Genomic DNA, 22,447 nt, shown 5'->3' with positions numbered 1-22,447 from the left:
TCTGCCATAATCAGGATTTTACATATGGTTAGGTACTACAAAAAGTTACAATATTACACTGTTAAACGTTTAGAAACCTAAAAGTTAGAATAAATGCTTCGACATTGATAGTCTACAGTGGGCATACATATATTCGTTTACCACTTTTATTCAACATAATGAAATGTAGTTGCAAAGATATGAAAGAATTGAAACATCCCTGTACAAAATATAATTCGGTAAAAATCCAATGCTTGTGTGTTGTTGTTTTTTTGGTTGGTTTTTTTTTTTTGGATTGAAGAAATTTCCTTTTAAAATCCGACAATACAAACTGTCATTAGATTAAATGCGGTCTTGCTTGTTTCTTACCAATTGTTAGATTATTCTTTATACACTGATTTTAATTACGGATTGTTCCGTTTACACAATGCAGATATAGAGCTCACAGCAGGTGTAAACAGTCGACAAGGTATGCTTGCACCTTCAGAGGTCCGTGTTTGCTCTAAATGTCTTATTCTTTAGAGCCGTGAGACCTATATATCGATCGGGCAAACTGAGTAATCCGGAGTCAAAATTAGCGTGCAACAAACGGTCTCAATTATTAAGAAACATGTCAGACCATATTTTACATAATGACAGGTTATATTTGTGAACTAAGTCGTAATGACGACCACAGAATTTATGAAATACTAACTTTGGACGAGACTCTTCAAACCCTTGTAATATCAACTAATTTGGCAGTAGTTTGTCTCAATTTAGAAACTGATCAAGCACAAAACAAGCTCATGCGTATCGAATCAGCTGAGAGACATAAACACCATATGAAGTTGATGGTGGAGAAACTGATGTGGAAAACACTTTGGTGTCTTCTATTTCAAGTTCACTGGGATATATCGAATTCATTCAATGGATAAATCACCGTCGATATATCTATATGTCGAGTTGACGGAAACAGCAAGCTGGTTTTTTTTATTCTCATGTACATGTTGAAGCTTTTGAATGAATTATGCCTAGTAAGGATATAGAAACAGGTCAGCTAATAAAGCAAAATAATTCGTGTCCATGGGTATTCTGTTGGAAGACCTGGTCACTAAAGACTACGGATATATGGTCAATGACGAACTCAGATGCCTTTGTAATATCAATGTCAGAGTATTTCTTCCTAAAATCAGAATTGGTAATTCAATGATCCTAAAGCTTCATAACGATCTAGTTTGCTGATATAAGCTGTCATTGGGTCAAATGCTGTGTAACGCGTTTCATACCGTTTGTTAGGACCTTCTTGGCACACCGATTTTGACGACGGATTACTCCGCTTAACTGATCAAAATATAGGGTTCACGTCAAGTGTGTCCAGTCGACAGGAGATGCGTCCTCCTCTTAAGCGCCTGATCGCGACTCTGGTATATCCAAGGGTCCGTGTTTTCTTAACCCTTTATTTTGTATTACTTATAAAAGTTATAAGATACCTGTAGATAGAATGTTCTATTGGTAACGGACCTGTTTCACGATAGAATATATCTCATATACCAGCAATGCAGTAAAATAAAAATTGTACTCAGTAAATGTTTCGGTAAAATCATGTCACATATCATTGAAATACAACCAAAAGAAGTTACCCTCACAACTGACTCGTCATTAATTCCATTTTAATTAGCGTAGAATGAGAACGAGTACGAGTTTAAATTCCATTATGGACAGCTTTAATTTTACCGGAACTTGTCATTACTTAAGTGAACAGCTCCAACATATGGGGATCTGATCTTTTACGGAAAATGTTACTATGATCTTGACTACGCCTTTATTTTACAGAAAAATTAACTTAGTTTCAAATAAACGCTGTAAAATAAGAAATATAAGTTAAGTCAACACTGCAGTGTCAAATCTATTAGGCCTGAATGAAGAAAATTAACCAGATTGCACGACAAACATGTCTTTTCCTTTAGCACTGTAAAGATTATTTTTGCCTGTTCGTCTTTCAATTATACAGGGTTATTCTGTGTCAACTTCACATCGTGCTCTTTTTGTCTCCAAGCTCTTTGCGAAAGGTACATTTCATTCTTTCCATATATGGTAGTGGGCGGTTCTTTATTAAGCATTTGTTTTTGAAAACAGCAGGGTGATACGAAGATAGTTTCTGGTAAAACAAATTGAATAAAGAAAAGTGACATTTCAAAGTGTTAAGTTTACAATATCATTCTACGGTTTTGTACAGTGTTAAGGACTTAAGAATTATCAATGAGATCAGTTGTACTCAATTTTAGCTTTAAATTGATGAGTTTATTCTTTGGTGATTTTAAAATCGATTTGAAGCGATTCTGCAATTGTCCGTTACATTACAGGTATATGGGAGGCATTCTAATAGTGGTGAGGGCCTATCCCGAGACACAGTTAGATTACATGTATTCTAACTAAGATACATCACAGTGCGATACTTAACCTTTCATAAGTTATAAACTTTATGCATTTTCACTCAATTCGATTAAAAAGTAATCAAGTTAATTTTCTATTTAAATATGTATTCTCAGAGTCGGATAGTGAACGCCTTATTTCTACGTATTCATGATCACGCGATGTTGCACGCAGAAAGATATGACATCGATAACTATTCGTTATCTTAACCTTTCACCATATACTGATGTTTCTTTAACAACAAAAATGAAATATTCACACCTGGTGATCAGTCATTCAAAACTGCTTTGTTAAACATCACTCATATTCTACGTACAGTTATTGTGAAGTTGATATGAAAAATATACCGAGATTTCTAAGGGCCAATATATATGTAGTTTATAGTCGTCAGGTCTTCCAACAGTCTATTGGAATTTCCATGCACACATTGTGTTCCTTTATCAGCTGATCTGTTTTTATATTCTTAAGAGGCATAATTTATTTCAAAGCTTCTACACGAAAAGAAAAACGTATCTTGCTGTGACCTTCAACTTTTAAATAATTGACGACTTTTTATCTATTAACAATAATCATTTTCATTCGTATGTTGATTCGATATATCCCAGTGAACTCGAAGTAAGATGCATTGCAGTCTTCCAACTCTGTTTAATATTTAGAGGTTTTATTAAACAGAGCGATGTTAACGGAAAACTAATAACTCAGCTTTTAAAAGACCTCAGCTTCTTCATGTTTCTGTAACAATATTTCATTATCACCTACATGAAAGGTGACGATGACGAACAGCGATCAATCTCATAACTCCTATAAACAACACAAAATTATCAGTAAAATTTCAAACGGTTTCAGACGCTATATGCATTGTAATATATAGATGTACGACTATGGACCCTTGATTAAAGTTTTCAAAAAATAAATGTGCAAACCTGAATTTCTCTTCAAATTACATGTGCGTTAAGTTATCGAGAAAAAAAGTAATATTTTGAATTTGAGGGTGAAAATATAATATTGAAATCGGACCTGACATGACGTAATTGATTTTTAGGATTTTTGAAGTGCGACGTTGTTTTCTATTACATGTCATTACATGACATATATGTAAACATCCCCATGTGGAATTTAAGGCATATACATAACGGTATGTATCGATTTACTTTCACTTCCACTCCTCCTATTTAAAAAAAATCATAATTTTAATTAAATTCAAACTTTTATTTCGGCAAGTAATTCCTCTCTTTCCCGTAATGTCAATGTAGGAAAGATTCCGAAATCTAACATTTGAAATCAAGACCAAACCGCTCGTTCCTGTCTTGGACAACAGCGTTCCGTTATCGATGAGAACCGTTTGTTCCAAGTCTCAAAGCGTTCCGTTCCCGATAAGAAGCGTTCCATTCTCGCTGAGAACTGCTCCGTTCAAAGAGTTTCCAAACAAAACTGTTCGTTGTGTTTCACCAATGGCCGATTATGTAACATCAAGCCTCGATTTCCTGGAAATAAATGTATTTCATATAGGAGAATGGTGTGAAAATTTAAATAAAACTAGCAAATCCTTCCTGTTTTAGATATGATAATAATTAACTATTTTCATTATTTTCATTCTGCTCCGAGATATCGCTATCTTCTACAGGATATATAGAAGGTCTCATTCTTGGAAGTAAAATATAGAAAAAACTCTAAACATTTTGTAGAAATATTTCGACCGTGTTACCGGTCTTCTTCAGTCGTGTTAATCTTTCGGTAACACGGTCCAAATATATATATATATATATATATATATATATATATATATATATATATATATATAAAGCACTAAAATGACCAACGACACGAACAACGAGATTATCAAATTTTCGGGACGACCAGTCCCTTCTTCAGGACAAACGAAAACAATTACATAATGTGGTCAATATCAACAGAGCATAATAACAAAAACTACATATAAATACATCTAGCACTACAACTACACTAATCTATAAACGTATTTACAACGCAGACTACATGTTTTTGGTCTTTAGGCTTGCCAATCAATGTTAAAAGTGGAGCGAATTAGGGCATGCCTTATTCGTCCAAAGGGCTGATCCAAAATGTCCGAAAAGAAAAACAATAAACTTAATTAATCTTAAGTGGAACGAGTTAACCCAATTATGTTGACAAATAGTAAAGCTAACTCGTACCCAGAGAGATTCTATTTTAACCATGCATAATTTATAAAAGATAATAATAAGTAACAAATACAACAACAAAAAATAAATAATAAATAAATAAATGAAAATAAACTATGTAAACGAAGTAAGAGATGAACAATGTTTCGGAACTTTATTGATGAAATCTAATGACAGCAGACAATAATTGTAAAAACTTACTTCATATGACTGCTGTTACATATTTTCATGCGAAATTCCGACAAGTTTTCTATAAATAGCACGATACAAACTTTTCAATAACTGAAACATTTTGACGTCAGCGAAGAACACTTATATCTAATGACTATAGTTTAAAGTACACGACTGAAACTTTGAGAGCGTGATAGTTTAAAAAATGCAACTTCTGTTACGGGAATCTCGCAAAGTCACACCTTGGACTAAGATTGAGAACTTACGTAGATTATCATTCCAATCGTGTGGTCTCCTAGCTCAAAGATACAGTGCACCATTAGGCCTAAAATTCTTAGGAAGTGCAATATTGAAAAAAAAAACAGGATAAGACGATGTGTGGCATCGTGTTTACGTTTTGACGTACATCATAATACGACTGTGACAGAGGCGGACCTAAGGAGTCCGTTTTATATAACAAAAATGAAGAAGAATCTTTGTTGTTGTTTTTTTTTCTGCCTCAAAAAATAAGAACTGCACAAATCTATTTACCAATTTCATGCCTCGCTATTCAGGTCGAACAACGAGCCTCTGCAGTTTCCAAGAGTCACTTAAATATCAAAGTTACTTTTATTGCAAAGTGTCATTTTATAGTTCTATTCCTAAAATTCAAGAAACCACTTACTGTGGAATCATTATAATTCGTGGTGGTTTAATTTTCGTGGAATTCGTGGGTACCCCTCACCCACGAATTTACATCCTCAATGAATAAAGAGAACTAGTATACAAGAATCTTACAAATATATAAATCCACGAAATTATGTCCCCACGAACCCGTAAAAATTCAGCAATCCATGAAATATGATCCCCTCGAATTTAAAAGATCCTTCAGTACTCATCAAATTTGTTGAATCAACAATGCAAGTAGTATAACCCCTCCCGATAGGGAGGTCAACTGAGTGCACTTTTTATGCAAATGAGGTCAAGCAAGGGCGTTTTTGATTGGTCAAGCGGTGTCGGGGTCAACGGAGTGCACTAGGACGGGGTCAACCCCAGCAGGGGTTGTAGGCCGGTGAATAGGTTGGCCTATGGCCGCTGGTCTAATTTTAGCATGCGGTACTTTCGCTTTGAGTTCCTGGAAAAGGGTGAGTTCCTGGATATAAAATCGGTATAAAATCCAGTGAAATCCTGTGTATTAAATCCTGTGTATTAAATCTAAAAGAATAACACAAGGTTTTAAGTTGACATGTTTATTAAAGAACAATGGTACAAGCATAGAACAATGCAAAACAGTTCAATAAGCATAAAAACAGTTCAATAAGCATAACAGTTCAAGCACAGTCCATTACTTTCTGCTGAGTTTCTTCTTCTTTTTTGGCCGTTCTTCAGTAGGTGCGGGTGGATTCCACATCTCTAACGGTGTGTATTCTCTCTTCACAGGGGTTTTTGAGCCAGGTACGGGTCCAATCATCGCATCTATCTCCGCTTGTTCTTCTGGACACTCACTAATCCAGTGTCCTATTTTTCCGCATTTGAAGCAAGGATCCTTTTGTTTGGTTTTCTTGCTAGTCTGTTGAGAATCTGCCGACCACGATTTCTTACTGGTCTGCGGATAATCTGTTTTCTGTGGGCAATCCGGCGACCAATGTCCTGTTTCTCCACACGTGTAGCACGGGTTAGCAGTGTAATCTGGAGTGTATTCCTTCCTAGGTTTTTTAGAAGTCAGCTCTTCCAGCTTCTTCAGTAGGATTGTGGTATGATTTCCAATCTCATTACTCAGCACATTAATGCGGTTAACGATTCCGTCTAGTGTCGTGGTAATGATGGCGAAATCGGTCCTGCTCATGGGGGAATCTTCTCCACCGAAGGGTAGTTTATCGTATAAGCCCATCTCCAGTCCCGTAGCATCCTGTGAATCGGGAAAATAGAAGCCTAATCCGGGGTCTGTCGGATTCTGGGTAGGGAGGTAATCCGAGGTCTGGGCCATCTTCTCTTGTCGAGCAACGTGGTCTGAAGGCGTGAGATTGAAGCTCGTGGTCTGGTTCGAGGTCTGGGCCATCTTCTTCTCTTCTCTTCTTCTTTGAGCAACGTAGTCTGAAGACGTGAGCAAGAAGTTCGAGGTCTTCCCCAGTTCAGTCTTCTGATCGTCACTCTTAGCTTTCTTCAGTTCAATGTAGTCTTTCTGTGGCCCCATCTCCTTCTGTACCAGCTGATCTATTTTCTTCTGAGCTTTGTCCACAAATTCTAGTTGTTTCTGAGCCATGTCTTCTGGAAGGTGATTGAAGATCGATTGAGGACTGACACTGGGGCTCCGCTTTTATAGCCAGCAAAATGTCTAGACTATTGTCTCGTGAGGGGCACGTGGGGAGCACGTGGTTGCATCATCTTTTTCTGGAAAAACCGGTTTCAGCTAGAACATCGCGCGACCAGCGCGTGCTAGTGCACTAATTGAACTTGAAAAGCCGGTTTCTCGCGACCAGCGCGTGCTAGTGCACATTGGTACACATTGACTTTAGTGGAATGGAACTTATATTGGTGTTTAAAGTAGCCCTAAAAAGGGCTGTGCATGAAGTTTTTATTTTTAAAAATGGCCGGCTTCATACGCAGGTTCTTCTATATACACGTGTAAGTCATGATCTTCGGATATAATGTGTTGTACTAATTGTCGAGCTCTTCTCCCGGGGAAACGTATCTCTTCGACGGTTTCCCACATCCAGTGTGCATCCCAAAACAATACCCATACACTTCTCCGGTAACGTGGTTTCTCCAGTCGAATAAATCCCGATACTTTTTGAGTGCCGTTCAATAACGTGTAAAACTGGTAAATCATGTACTGTATGAGGGGGGAATTTTTCAGGTACATGTCACTTAAACGCAGGTAAATATCCTCCACTGTTTCATGTGACCGCAATACATAGTCAAAACACCAATTTTTAGATCGGCCCCAGCGTAATCGATGGCGACATCTCTGTACTAAATTGTCCCAGATCTCCATCTCGTCTACATAATCTTCTACTATGGTTAAATTCTTCACTGGTTGTATTCCCTGGCGGCGGTGTCTCGCTCTTAAAATTCTCCGTGTATCCATGACTGAAGGTCAGACAAGAATGACTGTAGAAAAACCAGCTGACGTACAGGTGTTTGATCACGTGGTGCAGGTGTTTGATCACGTGATGCATAACCTTTACCTATAAATACAGGTGTTTTCTGAACGTTCGTTATTTACTATGGGCGGCAGTGGTACTACGAGAATAAATGGATATAGTTATGTACTACAATGTATGAACGTGGCCTTACATGACCCTCACATTCAAAATGCTCGTCAATTTGTACAACAGATGTCACCGGAGGTCAGAAATGTACATAGTTTTCAACGGATTGCTGATTCATTAGCGGAGAATACCAATACGGGACGTTTACTCATGATTTATTTGTATGCTGAGGAATTGAAACAGAATCTTCCAGACCAGATGAGTGACATTGATCGGATCTTACGCGATTGTCTACAAAAAGGATTCGTGGAACTGATTCGTATGAAAGGAATGGCGGCCCTGTTATAAAACAAGAACGTTTTGGAATTTTTTCATTTACAAACCATGGCTGAAAGTGACAACATCGCAGAAAAAGCGCATAACCATGCATTAGAATGGGTCGAGAAAATGCAAGACGATACGGTGTTTCAATTCGCTAAAAAATTTCTGATAGCGGGAGTGTTTCCAATGACTCTGGACGAATATACAGATCTACGGAACCGGATATACATCAATCTCTATAACGATGCGGGATTGATGTTAATTTATGTCCTGGGGGAGGAATTCAAGAAACGCATGCCTGAAAAAACCGCCGAGATTGAAAGTATCACCAAGGACTGGCTTCGAGAAGTATACATAAAGTGTGAAGAACTTAATTCATTTCATTTATTCCCGGAGGATGGCCAGCAGTGACCACATCACAGAGAAAGCGATAGTTTATGTATTGGATTATCTCACAGACATTCATTCTGAGCAGATTGAATTTGTGTTACACTATATGCGAGAAGAATTATTTCCCATCAGCTTAAAGAACTATCCATGTCTCTGTCAGTATTTGATCGAGAACCGGATCACCCCGCAAGCCTTAGTACTGATTCATTTAATGGGCCAGGAATTGAAACGAATTCGACCCACAGACAGAGCAGAAATCGAGAAAATCAGACTACGATGTCTTCGAGAGATGTACGTCAAGTTAAACGTGTGACTTTTAATCTGGATCATAATGAAGTGTATCTGTTACCCGAAGAAGACCGGACAAGTATCTGGATGACTGTAGCCGCTGATCGCTATCGATTTCAACGCAGGATTCGAGAAATGGAAAAAATGTTGGACCCTATTTTAAAAAGACATGTGCATTGGTGTTGTGTGTGGGAGTTATGTATTTGAAATATGTGACATGAATAAAATTGTTTACACGAAAGCTGTGTTTGGTTGAGTCTCTCAGAGAAGGGTTTATTTGTTGAGGAATCCAGAAAATCCTAAAGGTAGAGTGAAAATCGAATCAAATAAGGTGTTTTCTATCGAATAGACCTTATGAGATGTTTTTAGGGATGTACATGGTCGAGAAATAAATTTTTAAAGAGGGGGTGAAGAAACATTGAACCTCGACTCGACCTCTTTAACCGCTGTTTCTTTGAAAACTATGCGACGTAGCAAAATAAAAATAAGTTTAACGCATTCGCCGTCTCAGAATCTATCAGATTAAATCTACCTTGCACAGATATCGAATGTCTAGAAAAAGACAAATGAGAAAAAACTCTCTACTCGAAAGCACAAATCCGCCATTTTGACGGCCACCATCTTGGCTTCGTCTCCGAAGCGAGGGATGTTTTCGAGGAGGTCCGCGCTTTCCTGATATATACCGGCGCACTCGCCAGTTCGCTTCACTGGTGATCCAGCACAGTTGTAGAAGATTTTTGAAGATTATTTAAGAAGAAAGAAGAAGAAGAATGGCTGCAAGAAGAGACCCGCTCTACAATTTCCAGACCTTGCCTGGCTTTCGGTACCGGCTGGTAGTGGTGGCTGAGGAACGGGTAGGGGAGAATTGGGTCGTGCGTTCTGAGAACGACCTGAGCACCTTCTCCCCTTTCGACCAGAGTGGGGTCCGTGAGATCATCTGTCGGGTGCGGGCAGAGTATGAAGGGAGTGGACGCCGCCGCACCGCTCGAATCTCCACGGGTACGAGACCGCGCCGACGGGCCCCACAGCCACCCTCACCACCACCACCTTACTCCCCGGCGACGCCTACAACACCACCACCAGCGATCCCATCGGCACCAGTGGAATACAGCCCGGTGCCGATGAGCGACTCACCAGCGTCACCGGTGGACTATTCACCGAGGTCACCGTCCCCCGCACCACCTCCCAGCCCACGTCAGAGTCCGTCGCTGTTGGTGGCAGACACAGCATCACCACCGAGACCAGCAGCCCCTGCAAGACCCCCACCACCTACCATCCGGTTTGCAGGGAGGACTCCGCCACCGAGACCAACCCACGCACCGGTGGCAACTCATCCCCCGAGGAACCACCCTATGACTGTCCCTGGCTGGGCAGATAGGGCGGTTCCTATCTGGTTTAAGTGTCCTGTCTGCTGGCAAGACAGGGTACACTCTGGAATTACGTGTAGGGGATGTGGGCAGCGCCCAGCTTGCTGCTCGTGCGTGGAAGAGTTACAGGAGCGGCGACACACCCGGGGACGGTGCCCGTTATGCCGGTTTACCGGAAGCAGGGAATGAAAAGTCGGTCCTTAGGACCAAACGGCCCTTTTCAGGGCCACCAACTTTTTTGAAAAGACACTTTTTATGGCAAAAATCAAGAAACACACAAGTTTGTTTTAAAAAAGTTTTATTAACACAAGTAATAGCTAGAATAAAGCTATAATAAAGTTACATTTTCTTGACAATGTAAACATGTTTATGATACTGATAAGCAAAGTCACAAATCCATTGTCTATAATGAGCCCAATTGCCTCCGGCTAATCCACATCCAATACGATAAGGAAACGCTAAAGTCTGGTAAGACAAAGTGCCTAATTCCTGTAAACATTGTTGAAACCAAAGTTCACGTTGTTCGGGGGTATCGGCATACAAGGGTAAGCGTTGAGTGCCTCTCCCGTAATCCCATTGCGCTAACAAACAGATCACATCAGGATGAGTAGAACGAGGCATAATACACACAGTACCCGGTATTCCTCGATCCGCTGCTATAGCTAAATTTCTCCGTCCTAAAGGTTGTCGGGTCGCATACAGATTAGCCCAAGGAAATCGGTCGGCAATACGTTGACTTAATCCATGAGGTTTCACCGTTAAACAGTTACATTGTTGTACAATAGCATCCACCCAAGGTAGAGATAATACATCTCCTCGTAGATCCGTCACCGTCATGCTGGTTGACAGGTCTCACAGGTACACGTTAACCGGGGTTCTTGACTGTAAGGACAATGTTGAAACAGGTGGGGTTTAAACTTTCTCTGAGTCCAGCGCTCTCTAAACTCCTGACAGATCTCACAGGTACAGTCCTTATGTGCTATTTCTTCTTCAGGGGTGATGGTACAATGCTGCGGACACTTACACGGTAGCCAGGGTTCTCTAGTGTGACCACAACATTTATAGACAAAGGGACAATAATTCAGCTCTGCCATATACTTTATCCACTTATGTTTGGCCAGGATGTTTTCTTTTTTATAATGAAAACAACCACAAGTTCTCCAAGGTCCTCGGCAATACCCACACACTAGTACATCTTTCTCATCGTGCACGTACCGTTCAAACGACATGATTGAGAAAAATGGTAACAAGTGACCTATTTATACAGTGTTTTTTGATGAGTCATCAACATGACGTCAGCCATCTGAGGTAGGGGATGTTTTCAAGGACGTCCGCGCTCTCGCCTTTTTAAACGAGCGCAACGTCAAAAATCGGGCATTCCGATTTTTTAAGGAACCAGAACCATGAGCCGTAGAGTAGGACCAGACCCTACAGTGAATGATTATTGTTACAAATGCGAGGAGGATTGGGACCAAGAGATTGCCCCGCCGGCCTCACGGGAGGCTCTTCCCCCACCGCCCATGAGCCAGGATCTGCCCCCGCCTGAGGAAAACTGGGACGCAGAGTTAGAAGTGGTGCAGCGGCCTCCGGGGAGATTGTTTTTTAAACACGGGTGGTTGCCTGTTTTTGTGTTTGACCACGAGCAACCCCCGGAGGAGCAGAAAAAGAAGAGAAGAAAGAAGAAGAAGAACAGACAGTGAGGGGGACAGAGAAGAGAAGGAGAAGAGAAGAGAGAAGAAGAAGAAGAGAAAAGACCAAGAACAGAGAGAGAAAGAAAACAGCCCTTTTCAGGGCTACCCATTCTTTTTGAAAAGACATGGTTGATTACAATGACAAGAAAAAAAAAATTTTTTTTCCAACGTTTTATTAAACTCCAACTATGAACAATAACAATAACATAGTTTACAATACATTCAGTCTTTGACATTGACAAGTTTGTCCTTGATGGGTTCTCGGTTTTCGGAAGGTCTCTTTAAACCAATCAGCCACAAAACGATCGCGTTGTAAGGCCGTGCCTTTCCAGGGAAGTAACCATTCTTGTACGGTGCTTCTGTGTCGATGGCGTTGATGTAAAAAATACACACAGTATTGTCCACAGACATCCATATTCAAATCTTGATAACAATGGGTGTTATGAATCCAAGTCTCTCCGTGGCGTTGAATAAAGTCTTGGATGTCTTTATGGCTGGGAGGTAATCCGTAAGAATCAAAATATTCGACGGTAGGGCTACTCAAATACAAACAGACCCAATGCGCTCCAGGGCGATCGTGAGGGTCTGTATTCACCACGATGGCTTTGTGATGAGGTAACAGCTCAGGTATGACATCTCGAGGATACACACCTGCAAACGCCGGTCCTAAATCTCGTTGTAAAACATCTCTCAATTGCTGAGTATCCATCTCTCTCTTAGTAATCGATGCTGACTTCTCGTTGTTTGTTGATTTCTAGCAGATTGTCGAACACGGCATACACCACACAGTTTAAGGTCCTGGCTACGTTGGCGGCAAATTGCACTTCCACTCTCAAGTTCCCCGTCTGTATGAGATGAAATTTATCCGTCTGGGCTTCTTGATCTTTCGTGAAATCCACACACCAGAGGGTGTAACCGTTTTTATACTCTTCCAGGGTAATGTCCGGAGCCCAGTCCTGGCCTAATTTTCCCAAGCCTTTGTACAGACTCAAATACGATCTCAGGTACTGATCGTCGGTGAAATTAGGTTCCAAAGGTCGGGTTTCCATCATTTCTCCATTGATACTGATTTCTAATTTCTTGACTCTCTCATTTTGGAAATGAAAGGGGTTTCTGGTATTATCCCCATTAAAAGCCGCATTGTCCACAAAACCCAACACGATCAGTTTAGGCATCTGTCCTTGAAACAGATGATCGGTGATTTTAGATTGGGTGCCACTAGGAACGGTGAAGGTTTTCACTTCCACTCGTCTCAATGGATATTTCGCCGTTTGAGTACTCAGTTGCTGATTGATGAGATTAATGATACTCGGCACAGGTTTGACTTTCCTCACCCACAAGATCATACTTTGAATGACCACTTTCCCACTACTCCCGGCATCGGTCATCATGTAGAACTGGGGTCGAGCGCGATTGAATCTGAGACGGACATCCAAACCATTAGGGAGACATTTCTCTTGCTCAAACAAATCCAGATGTAATCGATCCATCAACACGATCTCCTTACTGTCTGTAATCTTCTCGTGACGTTTTCTCAACCCTACATTCTTGGAATCATCCGGATACTCCGGAGTCGGGATGACGGCCGCGATGTTGACTTTGTTATTCACTACTGCAAATTCCACAGGAGTTTGAGCCAGAGCTTTTAATTTGACCTCATCCATATGTCCTGCCGTATCTTTTTCCCACAAGCTACAGGCTCTCATCTGGGTTTCCAGAGTCTTGGGTGCATAAGACAGCAATTTCTCCAGATACGCTTTGTAGGGATAAGTATCCGTCCCCGGGGTAATGACTTTTCCATTGAGACTGACATCGATTTCACTGAACAAGGAATGGAGAATGTTATTCACGGGGGTGGAGGTCGAATGGCCTCCTGTGAGATTCGTTCCATTGGCTTTCGTGAATTTACAGACCATCTGGAGATAAGTTTGGGATAAATCCAGATATTCATCTCCTTGTCCTTTGATTTCAAATTCAATCGGAGCCGTATCCGAGTTGAGGGTACTGGAAATGGGGTAATATTCCATCCATTTCGAATCTTCTAAAGTGACGTTGGTCGGGGGCACTTTAAACAGTTCTAAACTGCTGGTGCCACAAGCGCAAGATTCTCTGTGCATCATATTGGAACGATGTGTTACTCAGCGTGAACTGGGATCAAATGTGTTCTGGTCTCCTTCTCACTCCCTTTTTATAGGGTTCTCAGTCGAAAATATCCAGAGAGCGTTTTGGCTTACCCCTTTTCACTAGCTTCCTACCTCCCTTCCTAGATCGCTTCCTAGGTTGCTTCCTAGGTCTCTTATGAGGCCCTCCCCGAGCTAAGATACGTTGTTTTCTTTTAACAAATCCTTTTCCTTCCTGTATTCCCACCTGTTTTCCCACCTGTTTTCTTTTGAGGGTCGTGGTTCCAGGCTTCCTGAGTATTCCTGTGCGTGCTTTTCTTCCTCGTTTGGATGGGGCTTTTCGAGATCTTCGCCTACGGGCATACCCTGCTGTCTCTTTCAGGGCTTGGGCACCGTGTGTCTTGAGAGCGTCTTTGAGTGATCGTTTATTATCTAACACATCCATCCCTGTTTTAGCAGCAGCCTTTAAGGCACTTTTAGCCCCCGATTTGAGTAAATCGGTGAAAAATCCTTTTCCCTTCTGCTTTTCAGATTCTGGATCATATTCTTCTGTTGGATGGCTTCTACGTCGTCTCCTCTGATAAGAGCGATAAGGGCGGTCGTAATCATAATATCTCTCTTGATAGACAGGACGCTGTTGTTGTTGTTGCTGTTGTGCGGGGGCTCCACCTAATAATCCACTGATCAGGGGACCCGCCACTTTGCTGGCTATTCCCAGCAGGGCTCCAAGCCCGTGACCCTGCTGCCGTATTAAACCTTTATGGTAGTGCATCTTGATGTAAATGAACTTCGTTAGGGGTTACACCCGCTTTTTATACTTTTTACGCCGTCTCTTTCTCTTCTTTCCTTGGCCCGCTTGACTCACAATGGCATTGGCAATCCATGGAATGAGAAACCAGATTCCGTGTCCTTTCTGGCGTCTGACTCCTCGATGGTACTTCATCTTTCAATACACTTTGCGGAAATGAAGTTTGACTAAGGAGCGCCCATTTAAAAACCCCATAGGACGCCCTAAAGAATTCATGATGTGTACCTCAATGGTATCGAAATATTTCTTACTCAGTTTCAAATATTCGGCTCGAATCGGTTCCCAACGGGCTTGTTGTCGATCGTCGTATTGACCCGTACAGGGGACGACTCTCAATAATTTCAATTTGTTGGTGCCCACCACTTGAGGATCCACAATGTCACAATACACATACATGGCTTTCAGATTGTCGTAGACATCCATGGTCGTGTTCCCCAAGTAATTCACGTTGATCCATTTCGTCATGGTTTCATCGCCCAGGATCATTTTGTCACTATCCAGACCTAGCTTGTACGCTAAGGGCGTAGGGAAACGAATGCACATGGGGGTGGTTCTCAGTGCTTTCCCATTAAACTGATACTCGACACGATCGTACTCGGGGTGATACACTAAGATCTGGTTGTTCCCCTCGTCGTTAGGATTCCCTAACTCGCTCCATACTTTCCACAGGGTTCTCCTTAAGGCTGCGTTGATTTCATTGATTAACGCCAAAGGTTGTGTATAAGTTCCGGGTCGGAAGTGAATGCGAATGATATCGAAGGGAAATAAACTATCCCCTCCCGCAAAGAGATGGGACCATGGCGTCAGAGCCCAGGGGACCACCACCTCACACCTGGCCATCGTGACTTTGCCCATATTCTCTGTCTTAAATCTTTCCCATTTATAAGTGTTGGGATCTTGGACATGTTGCGTATACGGATCTGGAATGAGAACGTCCACATAAGCCTCGCTATCCGATACGTTTTGTAAGTTGGCCGAGTACATCATTTCGGTCAATCCGACTTCCCATGCTCCATCCGTTAAGTCCATGGTGTGTGGCAATAACGTTTTAAATTGAGCCGTCGTATTTGTCGGAAACGATTCCATCGACCCATCACTCAACAGAGTCATGTAAAACCCTTCTCCTCCAGCCATGATGTCTTAAATGAGACCCTGTCTCTGTTTCCTTCTCTATTTATACACAACACCGTTTTGTTTTTTCACAATTTTTATTTGAAACAACATACAACATGACAATACATTCAATTCATTCTTCTTGATCGCGGCCACCACCCCACATCAACGCATCCGAGTCTGGTAACGTCAGGGTTCGTCTCGGGACTAAGCGTCGTCGCATCACCAGATAGTGTCGGGTTCCCCAGCAATCGGCTACATCATAACCTTCATTGATCATGTCTTTGAAATGTCTGAGACAGTCCTCGGAATGGTCAAACCAAGGACTCTCATTTAAGGTCCAATCGGATTCGTCTTGTCGTCCCATCAATCCCCAGAAGGCTTTGACTTTCCAGCGAAACTCTTGATATTTAGTCTTCATGATAAAGGCTGACCATCCGTGAGGTATCAGTATACGTTTGTACAAGTACACCGGTTGATCTAACACTTTGTGTTGTTTACAATGCATCAAACACATCTGCTTATCCGCAAACCATGCCGTTTTCTTTCCCTCTTGTTCCCAGGCGTACTGTGTGTTAGCCATGGTGAACTGGTGAATCTGAAGAAGGTCGATCCTGTTTTATATTCGGGCTCGCTAACGTCATTTGTGGACTAGGCATGACGTAGCCTACGAGAGAACTTAAGGTCACCATCCAAAAATCGCGATTGGGATCGCCTAAGGCTAACATGACGACGGAGGTGATAATGATGGTTAAACACAGGAATAATTGTGCAAAATACACAATTTCTGCTCGAGGGACTTTTTCACCCAAGAAAGTCCACTGGGCGGTCATGGCCGAATGAGATCCGCTTGCGGAATCCATGAATCAAAACTGGGAGGATATCCTTTCCAACGCACTTTGACTTCTGAAATGACTTTTTTTCCCACACGCCGCTTTTTATACCCTAAGATTTCCTCCACTTCGTAGACATCATCGTCTTTAATCACTTGTTGTAATTCCTTCTCGTAAAACGTTCCTTCTAATTCTTCCCCGTGATCATCTTGAATGCGATAGACGTTTCGTCCTGGCACTTTTCTAGAGATGGTAAACAGTTCTTTGGTCCAATTCGGTAAATATCCTTTTTCAAACGTACGTTTGGCTTTACTAATGCGTACACGATCCCCCACTTGCAAGCGACTCGTGGTATCGGCACTCTGTTTTCCATACAAGGTTTTCCATACGGTCAAGACATTCTTGGCATTGACTTGAGCAGGAGCTCGCCGGATACTGCGATGATAGGTATGATTGTAACCATACACCAGATCCCCCAAGACATCGACATACCGTCGTGTTTTATGACGTGTAAAATACCGCCACATGCGTGCTTTCAGCGTGCGTTGAAAACGTTCCACAATACTGGCTTTGGTTTCGGCATTACGGGTCGTAAAGAAATGAATGGATTTGAAGGCTTGACGAAATTCTTTATTGGTAAATTCTTTTCCTTGATCGGACTGAATGCGCACGGGGCGACGTCCCTCTCGAAAAATCCGTCGTAAGCCTCGTATCATTTCTTTCCCCGTTTTCTGTTTTAAAGGCACGACCCAGGCATATTTAGACAGCACGTCAATGGCACATAATAAAAACGTATACCCATTATTGTCTTGTTTCAAGCTGGAGACATCGGCTAAATCTAATTGCCATTGTTCATCCATATCCGTCACTCGTGTTTGTCGTCGCTTGAATTTCCTCCGTATCGGTTTATGCAAGGTATAGGTATCTTGAGCTTTCACCCATTCTCGAATTTGAGACAGGGTAATCTTGTGTCCTAATTGACGCACTTGACGATACAACGCCTGGACTCCCCCATACCCTGTCTTGGGATCGTAATACAGTCGCTGTAAGATCTGTTCTGCTTTCATGGTAGATTTAACCATTTTCCAATTTCACGTGATGTCTTTTTACTGGCCTCCCAGATATTTTTAGGGGTCATCATTCGTCTGGGAGTTTCATAGAAAGATTGGTCAAAACCAGAGATTTCTTGAAATCCGCTCTCCTCTTCCTCTAGAGGTCTAGGCGTACTGATTTTCCCTGGTTTGTCCATGGCTTTTATAACATCCCGATTGTTCACATATCCTTTGGGAGCATGAGTCTCTTTTAACGCTTGAGCAAATTCCTCTAATCCCGCGGGGGGATCACGATGTCTTAAGGGTCTTTGTCGCTGGGCTTCGGTCATTAAATCCACAATATTGGAATCGGGAACCCTGCGTCCTCTATAGCTGATTTCTCCTTCTTTATTCCAAGTCACCACTTTGGATTTCTTGAGATGATCGAGTAATAAACCTGCTTTCTTTCGACCCGGTTTATTGACGCTTTTGATAATCTGTTCCTCCAAGTCATCGGATGCTGAGGCGGCTGAGGGTGGTGAGGCAGCACTGGCTGCAGTGGTTGGGGAGGGTAGAGTCGCTGGGGTGGGATGTCGAGCTTGTTGTAAATATTGACGATAGCGATGAAGTTGATGCCCGTACAACCCCACTTTTTCTTTCTCGGTTAAATCATCTCGATGTTCAATCTCGTCCAAATCACTGCGTAAACCAATAGTCGAGGTAAATTCGGGAGGTTTAGGTAATTTGCCTTTTAATTCGTTGAGCATCGCTTCCGGTACCAACACCATTTTTCGACTCATGATTTCTTACAAATCTTGCCACACACAAACGAACCCAATCCTTTTTGGTGGATGAGTATACCTCGTCGTTTTTTCACGGGTTGAGTCCGGACTAAGCGTCTTAAGATGTGTTTCTTTCGACCCAGTTGTCGCTTCTGAGTAGGGGTGAGAGGAATCACCCCTTTTAATAGATTGTACACAATCTCACAAATCTTTAAAATGCAGTCATTGGAACAATGTTTCAACACCTCTGTCTTTAATTTGCTGGAATAGTGAGGAGCCGCTAACGTCTGCAAGAGCGGTAAATGAGGTCGTAATCGACATTCACACTTCTTCGTATGAGCCATGGTAATGAAGGGTGGGGCACCTTCCCCCTCCTTTTTATACCTAGTCCAGGACAACGGCACTCGGATGTTTAGGATCAAAACGCTTGTGATGGACGGTCTCTTCGTGACGATTGCGGTTCTCTCTCGCATTGAAGACCAGAGGGCAAAATTTACATTTATATTTCTTTTGCACCTGAACCGGTGTTGAGGTGGTTAAGGGTTGAAATTTCATGCTTCCAAAGGTATGAGCAAAACTCGGTAGAGCAGTATCACTGGTTCTGGAACTTCCTATAGGCCCATGCATGGATCGTTCCATTTTCTTTTGAGCTAATCCGGCTTTCAGATTGGCTAACGTTCTAGTGGCCTTGGGGGGTGTGGCCTTGGGAAACGGCATCTTCACAATGAGAGGGGTTTTCTTTGGAGCCCAATTGGGAAACGGATTCTTCATCCTGAGAGGTGTCTTCTTAGGGGATTTCTCAGGGGACTTCTTAGGTGTCTTCTTAGGTAAGCGAATAATGAGTTTAGGAATTCTCTGAGGTGATTTTTTAGCTTTCTTAGCCCGTGGTTTCTTGGTTTTCTTGGGTTGTCCCCCACGGGGCTTACGGCCTGTTTCCCATTTGAATAAATGACGGATAATGGTCCCTCCTAAGAATCCGGCGCCTCCTCGTTTCAAAATGGCTTTTTTACGCTCTTCTTCATTGGACTTCTTATCGGCAATGACACTCAAGTCTTGGCGATGGGATTGAATGAACCGCTGAGTGATTTTATTGCCTGGTAAGACGCCTCGCAATAAATTTCGAGCGCCCATCGCAAACCAGTTGAGTAAGGCTCTACGTCCTAATTCAATGAGATGGCTCCGTTGAACGGGATCCCGTTCCCGTTGTAAACGGCGTAACGTTTTGACTAATTTACTCTTCGCGGAAGGTCTACCCATGGTGAAGACTGTCTTTCGAATGATACACCTGCCCATGATGTGACATTATTTATACTCTCGGGGGCATGTGCACAGCCAAGTTGGTAAAGAGTTGACTTCTTAATCTTAAATCGTCCGACGTCTGAGGACTCAAGTCCACTAGTAAATACCCGTGAGGTACACGGGTGGCGTCCTCATAGGCTGGAAGTAAATGCGGCATTTGTAATTGCCGACTTAACACCCCAATCTGAGATTTATCTCGAGGATTTTTAAACAGCACAAGATAGTGAGCATTCAGACTGATGGTACGATGTTGTACTGCTCGATCAAACAGATTTTGTGTGATATAAATGACACTGGTATTTCGATGATGCGCTTTGCGCGTAAACCAGTCGACAATCGATTCGATGGCTTTACCTCCCATCATATCATCAAAAATGAGTAGATGACGCGTACTGAGATCCGCCACTATCTGCTCATCGTCTTGAGGTATATTGCGGATAAAAGTGACCTTGTCCTGTAAGGATTCGTACGCGGACTGCCATTCGCGATAACACTATACTATCTTTTCGGGAGGCGGTGCAATCCACTGCGTATTTTGTACCAGCTGTTTGACAAATTCCGTTTTACCCGATTTAGAGGGTCCAGCCACCACCATGGTAAATTCATGTTTCAACTGAAAAGGCTCAAGTGTCTCGTAGGTATACATCTTGATAAATGACACAAGTTCATGGGATCATACATATTTATTAACAAGTAAAAATACGTACAGCTTGCTCAACACTATGTCTACAAATAGGACATTGTTTCAGTCCCGTAGCACATATAGCACAAGTACATAAATGACCACAAGGTAAAAAAGCTATTCTCAAGTCTCTTTCTAAACACAGATGACATTTCTCCGTCGTCGTAGCCGGATTCTCCACACTGTCTACAGACAAGTCTCCCCAATCCTTCCCCGTGTCTCGCATTCGGCTAACGGCGTCGAACATTTGGCGTACCCATTGTTTGCCCTTATTACACTTCAGGTAAGGACAGTGAGGATACCAATAAGCATGTTGTATCCAAGGATTGTCGACAGCTCCCCAATGTTGAAGTCCAAAGTTGCAATAAAAACAGCACGTGTTATCCCCGTACCCTTTGTAAAAGTATCCCGCTTCTGCAATGGTAGGTAATAGCTTCTGCAAGTGTTCGGGAGCATTTTCAAACGACGCTACTCGATCTGACAGTAGAGCATAACGTGGTGTACCCGGGTTATGTAGTGATTCGTAGTCCGTCATTTTTGCCGACTGATGGTTTTCTCTAGCATGTCCTTTTTAATACCCGTAAGGCAGCGTGTCATAGTCATGAATACGTTGACGTTTATCATACACCATGCGGTATTTCTTCACCAGAGGAATGGTTCGCACATCATGTTGGCGGGTTCGTTGAATAAAGTGTGGATAGCGGACATGGACTTCTTCTTCTTCTCCTTTTAACATTTTTTCCAACGTATCGAGAGACACGACTCTAGAGGCACGATAATTGAGTGTCAATCCTTTGACTTTGCAGACAGATTTTCCCCCCTGGGTCTCGTATGCATAATTTTTGGGCCCGCCCGACATGTACTTGATGATACGATCTCCACCCAATTCATCGGTCCACCCGCCTAAACTGTTGATAATGGTCGGATCGAACTGGGTCTCGTCGTGCTGATAGATGATACTATCCGTGTCAAAGTATAAGACACGCTCTCCCAAAGGCTGTAACGTCTCGTACAAATGTAAACGAGCATGAGCTGTTGTAAAACACGCCAGCACCACGTTTCCAAAGGGGCAGTCTTCTAAAAATTCTTCTTTCTCCTGATAATTGATCAGCATCATATCACATTCGGGGCGTTCACGATTTTCTAAGAGTTCGATGCCTTTGACTTCTAAAGTGGCATCTTGTAATTTCTGTTGTAATTCTTCTTCTTCCGTGAGATACAGGGATTTGGGTAATTGTAATCGTTGAGCAAATTTTCCCCACAAGCAATTTAAAAAGAGTTTGGCAATGGTTCTTCGGACAGGATTTTTCTGGATGTCTCCCGGGTTCATGGCAATGCCTTCTCGTTGCTGAATTTCCTCAATGTAATGTTGCTGCTGTTGGGCTGTTTGACAATCCTCGGGGAATCCGGAAGCTTCTTGTTTAATTTTCAAAAAGGTGTTGATATACGCTCGAAATAAGTGGTCACTGGTTTTCTCAAAATGCCAAACTTCGTAAATGCGGTCGAGACGATAGCCTAGATCTAATGCTTTGTGAAGTTCGGTGGTCACCCAGGTGCCAGTGAGACTGCGTTCAGAATCGGTGTGCTGGCACCGCTCGTCGGGTCCTAAGTTGCGCTGTTCCGCACAGGTGCGGCATAAGGGAAAGAGTAATTTACCCCCGGTCTTGTAAGGTAATACGGGGTGATACAGCTCTCGGGGTGGGAGGACACGACAACGAATGAGCCCGAAATAGTCTCTGACATCGGTGAAATGGCTGGTGATGACTTGGGGATGTTGGACGGGAAATGGCTTGTATTTCAACACGTACGG

General features: G+C 42.3%; 3 protein-coding genes across 3 annotated transcripts; 1 reads left to right on the top strand and 2 right to left on the bottom strand.

The window, feature by feature from the left end:
* Positions 1 to 9,681: 9,681 nt before the first annotated feature.
* On the top strand, positions 9,682 to 10,467 carry LOC125656816 (uncharacterized). The gene has a single exon (XM_048887397.2). The coding sequence runs from the start codon at positions 9,682 to 9,684 to the stop codon at positions 10,465 to 10,467; it is 786 nt and encodes a 261-aa protein (XP_048743354.2).
* Positions 10,468 to 12,685: 2,218 nt separating this feature from the next.
* On the bottom strand, positions 12,686 to 14,089 carry LOC130048674 (uncharacterized protein F54H12.2-like). The gene is made up of 2 exons (XM_056145688.1): positions 13,055 to 14,089; positions 12,686 to 12,925 (listed from the first exon to the last, which is right to left on the bottom strand). Exons 1-2 carry the CDS (start codon positions 14,087 to 14,089, stop codon positions 12,686 to 12,688), a joined length of 1,275 nt encoding a protein of 424 aa, XP_056001663.1.
* A 6,359-nt stretch (positions 14,090 to 20,448) lies between these two features.
* On the bottom strand, positions 20,449 to 21,172 carry LOC130048673 (E3 ubiquitin-protein ligase XIAP-like). The gene is made up of 2 exons (XM_056145687.1): positions 20,663 to 21,172; positions 20,449 to 20,568 (listed from the first exon to the last, which is right to left on the bottom strand). Exons 1-2 carry the CDS (start codon positions 21,170 to 21,172, stop codon positions 20,449 to 20,451), a joined length of 630 nt encoding a protein of 209 aa, XP_056001662.1.
* Positions 21,173 to 22,447: the final 1,275 nt, after the last annotated feature.

The sequence above is a fragment of the Ostrea edulis genome, chromosome 7, assembly GCF_947568905.1.
Source record: "Ostrea edulis chromosome 7, xbOstEdul1.1, whole genome shotgun sequence".
NCBI classification, from domain to species: domain Eukaryota; kingdom Metazoa; phylum Mollusca; class Bivalvia; order Ostreida; family Ostreidae; genus Ostrea; species Ostrea edulis.
The sequence above is the reverse complement of the archived record's forward strand: the minus strand, read 5'-3'. Positions and strand labels throughout refer to the sequence as shown.

Bases quoted from the DNA above. Each gene is read 5' to 3' on its own strand.
- LOC125656816 (XM_048887397.2), top strand. From the start codon at position 9,682: ATGGCTGCAAGAAGAGACCCGCTCTACAATTTCCAGACCTTGCCTGGC.
- LOC130048674 (XM_056145688.1), bottom strand. From the start codon at position 14,089: ATGATGCACAGAGAATCTTGCGCTTGTGGCACCAGCAGTTTAGAACTG. The intron at 12,926-13,054 runs GTCAAGAAATTA...AAATTAGGCCAG, and splicing joins TTCATTTCCAAAATGAGAGA to GACTGGGCTCCGGACATTAC.
- LOC130048673 (XM_056145687.1), bottom strand. From the start codon at position 21,172: ATGACGGACTACGAATCACTACATAACCCGGGTACACCACGTTATGCT. The intron at 20,569-20,662 runs GTACGTATTTTT...GAGCCTTTTCAG, and splicing joins GACATAGTGTTGAGCAAGCT to TTGAAACATGAATTTACCAT.